General features: G+C 56.6%; 1 protein-coding gene across 1 annotated transcript; it reads right to left on the bottom strand.

Annotated features, from left to right (window-relative positions):
• Window positions 1-1,887: 1,887 nt before the first annotated feature.
• On the bottom strand, window positions 1,888-9,193 carry LOC134046143 (solute carrier family 2, facilitated glucose transporter member 5-like). The gene is given in 13 exon segments (XM_062496421.1): window positions 1,888-2,127; window positions 2,344-2,471; window positions 3,940-4,015; window positions 4,552-4,653; window positions 5,832-5,942; window positions 6,070-6,257; window positions 6,556-6,688; window positions 6,769-6,914; window positions 7,170-7,294; window positions 7,377-7,537; window positions 7,987-8,085; window positions 8,992-9,147; window positions 9,149-9,193. Coding segments are annotated over 13 exon segments (1,710 nt in total).
• Window positions 9,194-10,570: the final 1,377 nt, after the last annotated feature.

Below are 10,570 nucleotides of genomic sequence, written 5' to 3'. Positions count from 1 at the left end.
CATGGTGCCCTCAAATGTGTCTCCAGGAACAAATGCATCCAAAAGGCACCATAGAATTTTTCCAGTGACCCCCAGTCCTTGGAAAGAGGGCACTTCTGACCCTGGTGGCATCCAAAACCCTGACAGAAAGGAGTCCTGACCCCCCATTTCTCACATTTCACTGGCCACTTAGAGCAGTCCTTGGCCATAAGGCAACATTCCGAATCCTTGGTTGTGCCAGGACCCCAGGAATGGGGAGGGCTGATCCCAGGGGAGCCATTACCTCCCACATGGAGGGCAGGGAGCATCCTCCAAGCTGCCCCACATGCTGGGTAGGAGAGATAGATAAATACCAGAATAAATAAATACAAGTGGCAAAGAGGCCTGAAATGATGCTGTCGTTTGCTGGGAATGAGAGACACAAGTGTAATTTAGGTTTTGATATTATCAAAGTCTCGCTGCTCTAAAACAGCAGGGCACTCAGTGCCTCATTAATAAAGGATAAACTTGGAGTCTATTTACAATGCACTTTTTGGGGTTATTTACACTCCATTATACATATGTAATGCTGCACATATTTACCGCTCTGTTCTGCCGAGAGCAGCGAGTGGGAGGGAGGTGGAGTGGGAAGTGGCTGACGCTGCGGAGCCGTGACCCTGCTTTGACTGATGTCCTTTAAATGGCCCAAGATGCACGAGAGCCCCAAGCCGGTGGCTGAGGATGGATGGGACAGTACCAGGCACTGGGGACCCAGTATGGCCCTGTCCCCAAGGGTCCAGCACCCACACACACCCAGAGGTGCCCTGAGGCTTTGCCAAGGGATGAAGGAAGGGCGGGCTCCTCACTAAGTGACCACAAACACCAAGCACCAAGCTGTGAACCTGTCACGGAGAGGAATACTGGGGAAGAAAGGGCTAAATTATTTGCAACAAAATGATGTTTGTGCTGGCATGAGAGTGTTTTGGCCACACAGCCCTCCCCACCCCCTGGTCAAAACAGTGTCATTTTTCTGCAACCCCCTGGTCTACATGGTATTTTTGGAAGCTGCTGTGGGTGGGCTGTGGGACACAGGACAGCCTTTCCCTCCAAACACAGCTCCCAGGATTCAGGGCAGACACATGGGAGAGGTCATGCTTGGAGAGGACCTTGGGGTCACAGCAATTCATGGGATGCAATAAGAGGATCAGGGTGGATCCTGGATCCCTTTGTCCTCCAGAGAGTTTGGGAGTGTGCAGGGCTCCTTGTGGGAGCACTTTGTGGGGCCAGCACATGAGGCCAGGCACCAAGGGCTTCCAGCAGTCTGCGGAGGGGCACAGTGGCTGGACAGTCATCCCCAGCTCAGAGCTCCTCTATGTCCCTTCTGCAACAGCCTCCAGCTTTGCATGACCAACTTGGGAAGAGATGCAAGAGCCTGGGAGCCATCCTGACCACCCTTCCTAGAAAATGTGGGCTGACTTTGACCTTTGCAGCCAGTCACAGTGGGGAGGACAAACCCCTCTTCCCATTCTGCTCTTCCCTGGTACTGGAGAAGTGCCCACCCATCCTAGTACACTCCTGTGTGCTGCCATTCCAGGCTAAACTTGCCAAACAATGGTTCTGCTGGCAATGCTCTTTATTAAATAGCTCATCCCAGAAGCTCTTGCCAAGGCCCCACACCCAAGAGCAATGAGAACTCCCTGCCTCAGGAGATCCCCTTGTCTCTGTGGGAACATCTCTCCCAGCATGGGGGGGAGTCATGCCCAGCGGTCAATACAACCTTGGTGCATCAATGGGGCTCATCCTGGGCACAGATTGTGCCCTGAAGAGATGTCCTGGGAGACCTAGAAATGACCAGATTGGAACAAATTGGCCCCCACATCCTTCCCTAGCTCCTCCTCCACCATCCCCATCCCCCCCAGCCCACTCAGGTCAGGGCAGGCTGGAGCCTGAGCCCTCCAGGGAGTTGCTCTCCAAAGTCCCATAGCCCTCGAGCTTCATCATGCCAATGAGATGGGCTGGGACAGAGAGGACAGAGCGCCGCGAGGCAAAGATGTGGCTGATCTCCATGAAGGTTTTGTTCTTGGTCTCAGGGATGACAAGGTAGACGTACAGGGCCACCAGCAGGCAGACACCACAGAAAACAAGGTAGCAAAAGGCACCGGCTGACATCTGGGGACAAGATCAGGATGAGGCAGAGAGCCAGGCACTCCCAAACTGGACATGGCACGAGGCAGTGTCCCCTCCCATCACCCTGCCCTGCCATGGCTCTGTCCAGCACTGAGCTGAGCCAAGAGCACGGGCATCCCTAACTTGGCACCACATCCTGGCAGAGCAGCAGGGCTGCATCCATTCCCTCCATCTCCCCAGGCCCCTCTGAACTGGTACCTGCAAGAAGGGGAAAACGAAGCCGATGGTGAAGTTGCAGAGCCAGTTGAGAGAGCCCCCCACAATGTAGGCAGCCGGGCGGTGCGACTGCATGAAGAGCTCAGCTGTCATCAGGAATGGGACACCAGCTGCAGAGGGAGGGGACAGATCAAGGGTAGGGGGGACAGGCTGACCCAAATACCCCTGGGGTCAACAGGTTCTGCCCACCTCATTCTTGTGGCCAAAGGGCTGGAGCCCAGTGAGACTCACAGTGCAAACTGGAGGAGACAGGGTGTGTGGAAGTGGAGGTGGAACCACGGAGCCCTTGGTCTCCCCTGGGATATGTCTTGGGGGGTGTGTGATGTCCTCCTGACATACCACACTGGCTGGGTGCTCAGGCCAGTTCCCCAAGTTGCATGACTTCAAAGTTTCAGACTGAGTCAAAACAAAGGTGTTACATTTCACGTGGATCCTTGTTTTCCAAAAATGTTTCTAAATGCTGATATGTTAAATCTCATAGAGATCACAGGCATAGAGAAACATCTTCCTGGCACCCTCCATAATGCCTTTTCCAGACTCCCTTGATCAAAACAGTTTAGAAAACTTCCTTCTGTCAATCAGCTTCTGTTGCCACTGTGTCTGATTCAGGGAGGAAAGAAGAAACCACTTTTCTGAGCATCAGAATCTCCCATTCTGATTTCCCAATCTGCTTTTCCTATGTATGGTGAGAAAACCCAGAATGTATGGAAGTGGTTTCCAAAGCCAACATATAAGTGGTCTGAAAACTGGACAGAGATTGTGGATATTTCTTTTAAAAGGACTTAGCCTCTCCAGCCAAGTGTCACTGAGACAGAAGTCCTGGGTCCCAGGACTGTCCTTGTGTTGGGAACAGGTTCCAAGGTCCAGAGTACATTCCAAGACACAGAGGAATCTGACAAGGGATTGTATTTGATATGATGACATGCCTGGTGTCCCAGTTGCCTGCAACAGGGCTGACTGGACCTCTTTATAAATGCAGGGAAAAGATTAAATAAATAACAAGTGTAAGAAGTGAGGGAGGAATGGAAGCCCTGATGGACTCTTACTCACAGCTTGCCCAGAACAGAGATATATATATTTTTTTTGCTTTAAAACTCCTATTCATCATTGTTTGTGAACAATGAGCCATTAAAATCCTAATTAAAGATGTAATTACAGTGAATAAAGTCTGGGCTGAGGATGAATTACAGATCTGTTAAGAGCTCTGCTAATACATCAACTGGGTAAACCAGTCCAGGTTTCACTCCTGGCTGTTGGAGCCTGCACTCAGTTAGGGGCAGGATGATTCTCACTAGCTGCACTGTGATAGGAGTGGTGACATCTCCACAGAGGTCTGGGGAAGGTTGCCAGAGTTTTCACTCTTCTTCCTCCTGGAGCATGGCCCAGGAGGAGGAAGTAGAGTGTGCCCTGGGGATGTGTGGGTCTGGAGGGGTTTGTGGTGGGGTTTCGCTTGGAGGTACAGCATCATAAACTAGGGCCTGACCATGGGGACAGGGCCAAGGCTCAGTTCCTGTCACCTGCCTGCAAACCCTGGAGCCCCCATTCCCACTCCATTGCTCCTCAGCCCCCAAGACCCACCTGGTCCCATGCAGAAGCCAGCGATGATGCCAACCACGCAGGCGACACTGACATAGCGCATCCAGGGCAGGGCAGCCTGCAAGGGGACACCAAGCTGGGGATGCTGCTAGGGAATGGTCCTGAGCTTCACAGCCAGCACCCCTGGGACACGGCTCCATGCCTGCCCTTGGCTTGGTGGTGGCTCTTGGGGACAGTGGCCACACAGGACACATTGGTGAGATGCAGACAAGCAATGGTCATTTGGGGTAAAGCTGGTGAGGGTCAGCCTCAGACAAGCCCAGCAGCCCATGATGTTGCAGTATCCCCAGAGCCATGGGAGACCCTCCACCTGCCCTGGCATTCCACAGCTGCCTCCCTGGGAACAAATATTTCTGACAAAAAGCTACCAGAAGCAGCAGGATTTTTCTCATATGGATTTGGGTGGTTTTGTTTGTTTGTTTTTTTCCCTTGGTGCTAAATTTACCTTCTCTTTAACTTTGAAGGGAAAATATGACTTGGAAGAGCCAGCTCACCTCTCATTTCCATGCATGCTCCTTCTCTCAGGATTTTATCTATCCCTCCACCACTGAGCCCCAGATAATGTCCTAGAGAGTGGCAGTGGCCAGGCCCTACCTGCAGCAGCAGGGAGATGGTGATGCCAGCTGAGCAGACGCCCATGGCACAGAAGCCGATGATGATGAGGGGCCGCCGGCCCACCCTCTCAATTGTGAAGCACTGCCAGGAGAGAGCAGAGACTGACAAGGTGTTGGGGAGCTCCAAGGTGGATGGGACCACCCCTGAACCTCTGATCCAGCTGAAGGTGGGAGGAAGTTCCTTGTGGCACCTGGGGATTTGGGGCAAGCCCAATTCAGAGTTCCAGGGTTGGGGCTTGGGCATGGAAAGTGCCAGGGGTGAGCATGCATGGGTCAGGAGATGGGTCCCACAGGGCAGGGGTTAGGGTGCAGGGTTGGGGCTGGCTGGGGTGACCTGGAAGCCACATTGCCATCTGTGCCAGGTGGTGATGCTGAGGCACAGGGTGTTTGTGGGGCAGTGGGCAAAGCAGGGGGTGGGCAGGCAGCGCAGCAGCAGTGGGAGCAGGCAGGGTATTGACAGCAGAACAAATGCCTGTAATTTTATAACCAATCTCGGCATGTCCATCGGGGGCCATTTGTGGGGCTGCTCCCAAGCAATCTGGCTCTATGCTGGGCAGCTGGGGGAGGGCTGTGACACCCCCACAGACAGGGGAGAGGAGAAGGGGATACCCTTCAGAGAAGCAAGGGACCACAATCTGCTCTGGACTGGGCTATGGAAGAGGGGAACAGCCCCCCACTCATTCCTTCTTTTCTGGGAGCAGCCATCCCCATCCATCTCTGTAATTGTCAGGGAGTGGATTTAGTGCCGGGTGGCTTGGGCTGGCCCTGGGTGACACTTGCAGATGGGACAAGGGCCATAAATCTGCCTGGCCCAGTGCTAACTCTCCAGCTAAATGAGGGCTGGCTGGAGGGGGGCAGGGCTGCTAGCCTGGGGCCAGGCCAGTGCTTGGCTGGGGGTGGGGGGAAATGGGGACATGTGGCTCTGCTAACAGAGGGACAATGAAAGCAAGAGCCAGAAAGAACTTCTAGTCTCCTCCATCATCTCCAACCTGCTCTTTGCCTGCCATCTCTACCCAACCTCCCTGCTACCCTAAAATTATCCCACCACTCCTAGATGTGACTCCTAAATTGAACCTGTCTCATTCCATCTCCCATCCCATCATTTCCATGCCAAATACTCTGCCCCCCAGAAAAGGAGGCTGTGCTGTGGCACAGATGGTGTTAGGGGGTCCACTATGTCCCCCCTGTTTGATGGTGCTGGGAACTGGCAAGAGGGCTCTGGTGTGGAGGGATTGTGTCCACCTGTCTGTCCTCACTCACCCCGATCAGCCCAGCAATGACCTCAATAGCGCCGGTGCCCATGGTGGTGTAGGGGATCTGGGACACGGGGATCCCGGCGTTCTCAAAGATGGTGTTGGTGTAAAACCAGATCTGCCGAGAAGGGGACACAGCATGAGCTGGGGGATGGAGCCGTGGGGGACTCAATGAAATGAGCTGCCAGGTCTCAGCTCAGTGTCTGCAGAGCCGTGTTCCAGGACAAGGACCAGGCGGGGCTTACGGCATCGATCCCAGAGAGCTGCATGCCAGCGTTCACCACCACCACCGAGAGCGTCTGCCAGCGCACCGAGCGGTCCCGCAGCAGCTGCCAGACAGACACCATCTCCATGGAGGAGAGCGACCGCTGCTCCTCCTTCATCTCCTCGATCACATCCTGTACATCAGGGGTCCCCAGGAACCGATGCAGTGCTGTGGGGAGAGTGGTGGGTGCTCACAGGTATGGCACACGGTAGGGGCTTGGCTCTACCCTGGCCCATCCTCCCCAGCAGGCTCCCTATGGGGCTCAGCATCCATGGGAAACAGGGAAAAGCCTCACACCACCGTGCTGGACACCATGGAAATGCTATGGCACAGCCAGGTGGGATAGAAGGGCTGAACCATCAGGACTGGGCTGTCAGGTAGGGGTATGAAAGAATGTCATGAGGATGCACCTTGAAGAAGCACCCAGCACCTTCCAGGGCCAGTCTCCCCCAAGATATCCTCTCACCTTTGGTGGCCCCACAGACATCATTTCTCTCTATCAGCAGATACCGAGGGCTCTCAGGGAAGCAGTGCAGCAGCAGGAGCTGGAGGGAGGCAGGAACAACCACCACTGACAGGAAAAGGGGCCAGAACCTGTCCTGAGAGGAGTTGAAATGGTATGCGTCATGAGGAGAGCAGAGCAGCCCCAAGCATGTGTGGGCTGGAGTATTGTTCTCACCTTGCCCAGCAGTTCTGGGAGACCCAGGACCTGGGCAGAGAAAACCCCCAGGCAGATGAAGATGCTGGGCATGAGGCCCAGGAATCCCCGCAGGTTCTTGGGAGCAATTTCTCCCAGATAGAGGGGCACCACACTGAGACAGATACCTGGGGGGCACAGAAAGGACTGGGATGGCAGAGGCAGTAGGGAGAAGGGTATCCAGCCAGACCTTTGGTCCTTCTCCACCCCTGCCCAGCATGATCCACAGTGGGGACCCCATGGCCTTGGAGGTGGCCCTGGCTATACCAAGAACCCTTCCACAGAGCCTGTGGGGAATACAAAGACTTCTCCATCCCCCTAGGAATGGCTGTAGGGGATTGAGCCATGAGGAAGGGGCTGTGCACAGCCCAGGAAGCACCCACCTGAGTGCAGCCCTGTGATGGAGCGGCCGATGATCACCATCTCAGGGGATCCCAGCTCCCGGCTGAAGCCCATGAAACCGCCGGCCAGGAGGACGAGGAGAGCACTGCGGCTCAGAGCACCATTCCTGGCAGGCACAAGCAGCAGGGCAGCTCCTCCAGTTCCATCCCACCTCTCAACCACCCTGGCCCATGGGATGACACCCTTACCTGCCGTACTGCTCCACCAGCACCCCCACCAGCAAGGAGCCCACCAGCCCGCCCAGGGCAAAGACGGAGACAGTCAGGGCATAGAGGAGGGTCAGGGGGCCAGGGGCCAGCCCGTGTCCGTACCGCTGGGACCACGTGGCATTGTAGAAAGCCTTTATGTGCTGCAGGGCAGAGACACACACAGGCACCAGATGTGTTGGCAAAGGGGAGACATGGGAAGACAGGATCTATAGGGACAATATGATGGGTTTAACAGGAGATGCAGGGCAGAACATGTTTGGGGATGACTGGGATGTGCTGGTCTGGTTGCTCAGCAAGTCTCAGCACCTGAGATGAGTCACCTAAGGATGACTGAGGGATACCACAGACAGCACTCAAGTTGGAGCAGGGGGACTGTGGCCAGCTTTCCAGGCCCTCCTTTCCCGGGGGACCAGTTTGGTGTACACGAACATGGACTCTGATGTCCCTCCCATGCCATTCCTTTCTGAGTGACTGCTCAAGGAAAATGCCAGTGTTTTGATGTGGAGCTTCTGGACAGCTGTCTGTCCACCCTCCAAGGGAGGCATGCAGAGCTGTTTTCCCTGTTCCCAGAGAGCTGCCCATCCCTTACCTCTGCCGGTGAGTTTACCACAGCAAGGTTGTAGCCATAGAGCATGGAGGAGCCAAAGGATACCAGAAGGGTGACAGACAGCAGGGAGAAGGTGAGATGCTGGGAAAGAGGAGGAAGGATCAGCACAGCTCTGGCCAGCAGAGCCAGGAGCCAAGGTGTCATGAGCTGCCCCCTTTCCAGTAGGGATGATCCTGGCCCAGAGCAAAGACCCCAGTGTAATGGAATCCTGTGTTGAGCACTGTTTCATGCCTGCACCCAGCCCAGCTGATCAAGCTTCCTCGTGGCTGGTCTTGTGGCCATGGTGTGAGGTTTTTAACGTGACAATGACCCGGCCTGGCTTATTTCGGCACCCCTGCCCCCAGCTGGGAGGGGCAGAAGACGGAAAGGGGCAGATGGAGAAAGGAGGGATAGCCATCCCCCTACCTCAGTGGAGCAGCTGAGTGGTGCTGCTGCGAGTGGCCCAACACCATTGAAAGGTCCCTGTGGAAGGTGGCAGCCCACCCTATAACACCACGTAGCCCCACCTCTCCCCCTCCAACACCTTGGTCTCCCGCTCCAGCTGCTGGGGGTCCTCACTGCGGGGAAACAGCCACCCTGCAGCTCTGACTCAGCCCACCCTAGGATCGGCGTGCTCAGGAACATTCAGAGCATCCCCAGCTGCAGGGACAGCCCAGGGTGCTGCACCCCGGAGCAGTGAATGCCCCCGGAGCGACGGGGCTTGCAGGGTGAGGACATGGGATGAGCCCGAGTCCCAAGGAGCAGCCCCGCTCCCCAGCATCCAGAGCCCGACCCTCCTCGCACGGTAGCCGGATTCGTAGCACTCAGCAGCTCCCGGCTCACGCACAGCAAATCCCCCCTAATCCCATCAGGAATCCCAAGCCGGGAAAAAGTGGAGAGGGATGTCAGGCCGAGGGGTGTCAGGCCAGGGGCTAGAGGGGGACAGGGACGCCGTAAAGCAGACGGGAAGCAGGGATGGGGAGCCCTCCCGGCCCGCAAGGAGCTCACCCCAGTGATGTCCCCGCCGGCTCCTTTCCCGACCGGCGGCGCGGGGCTGCAGGCGGAGCGCGGGGAGGGAGGAGGAGGAGAGCGGGAGGAAGGCAGCCCCGGTCCGGCGGCCCGGCTGGTCTCTCCCATTTTTAGATAGAAGAAGGAGGGGGTGAGGGAAGGGAAGGCAGGGCAGAGCAGCCCGGGCGCCCCCGGGGCTCATTGGAGGCTCCTGAGCGGTCGGAGGAGGAGTCCGGGAGCCTCTCCCCTGGCCGGGGGCAGGGGCAGCACCTCCGGGCTGCTCGGCCCGCTGAAGGGTCACGGCCCAGCCTGGGCGCAGCGGAACCACTGGCGTGATGCTCTGCCACTGTTGAGGGCTCTTCCATGTCCCCGCGAAACGGGAGCGACCCCGGGAACCGTAAGTGGGGCGACATCGCTGCACCATCCCCGAGGCTGGCGGCCAAGGGGCGGCCCCACATCACCCAACAGCCCGAACACATCCCCGGCCTCTCTCCCACCATGGGGTAGATGTGCCCCGTCCGCTGCGCTCGGGAAAGCCGGGTAGCACACGGCCGTGGGTCGAGGCAGCTGCCTTCCCCGGACACGGAGGGACACAGCCCCCAGCCCCGGAGAGGCGAGAATCAGCTCATGGCTGCTCAGAGGAATCCAATTTTGCTGCGGCCAGGAGCTGCCTCCCCTGCTGCTAATGAAGTGCCTTTAATTAGCAGCCTAATAGCAAGCTCTTAATTTGCCGAACAGCCAGTTGAAAGGATGGGGACCCCACTAAGCCACGGCTGGCAATAGCTCCAAGGGCTTAAAAGGGACAGGTCCCGACAGGCCGGCCCCACTCAGGACGGTCCTTTAGGGCCAGGAAAGTGGAGCAGAGCTGGGAAAGCCAGCCCCAACCAGGCTCTCTAGGGTGAGGGAGAGTCCAAGCACCACATTCTCCTGTGGAAGACGTTCCACCTCTGATCTCCTCCCTGCACATGAGCCTCCAGCTCTTCCTGAAGGCATCAGGCCCTCTCACCCAGCCACCAGCCCGTGCCAGACTACCAGTGTTCAATTTCCCAGGGCTGGTCCCTGCTCAAGAGTTCCTGTGTCTTGCCCAGACTCAGTTTCTCCACATCTGGATCGGGGCATCACCTTTACCTTTTTGCAGGTGTACTGGGTGGCTGCAGAGACCTTGGTGGCAGGGTCACAGTGGGGGAGACCTGTGGGAGCCACAGTCCTTCTGGGGATGGTCCTGGTTCATCCCCAGAGCAGCAGGATGAAGATCAATTTTAATGGACTTAACCATGGGTGAGAAGACTCAGCAAGAGAACATGCAGCCTGTGGGTCGCAGCCATGCCCAAAGCTCCTGCAGTGCTGCAGGGCAACCCTAAATATGCCCAGGACTCACCCCAAGCCCTTGCTAAGACAGGGCAAAACAGCAAACCTGGTACAGGATGATGAGCCAGGCCATGCTGTCTCCTTCAGCCATGCTCCAGCTCTGGTCATTCATGTACATGGTTCATCTCTGGGAGCAGCACGTGGAGGGTTAAATGTATCCAGAGGTCTCTGGAAAGAGGAAACAGCAGCAGCCATCTCTCCGTGACCCTGG

The sequence above is a fragment of the Cinclus cinclus genome, chromosome 7, assembly GCF_963662255.1.
Source record: "Cinclus cinclus chromosome 7, bCinCin1.1, whole genome shotgun sequence".
Classification (NCBI taxonomy): domain Eukaryota; kingdom Metazoa; phylum Chordata; class Aves; order Passeriformes; family Cinclidae; genus Cinclus; species Cinclus cinclus.
This window is presented reverse-complemented; position numbering and strand designations above follow the sequence as displayed.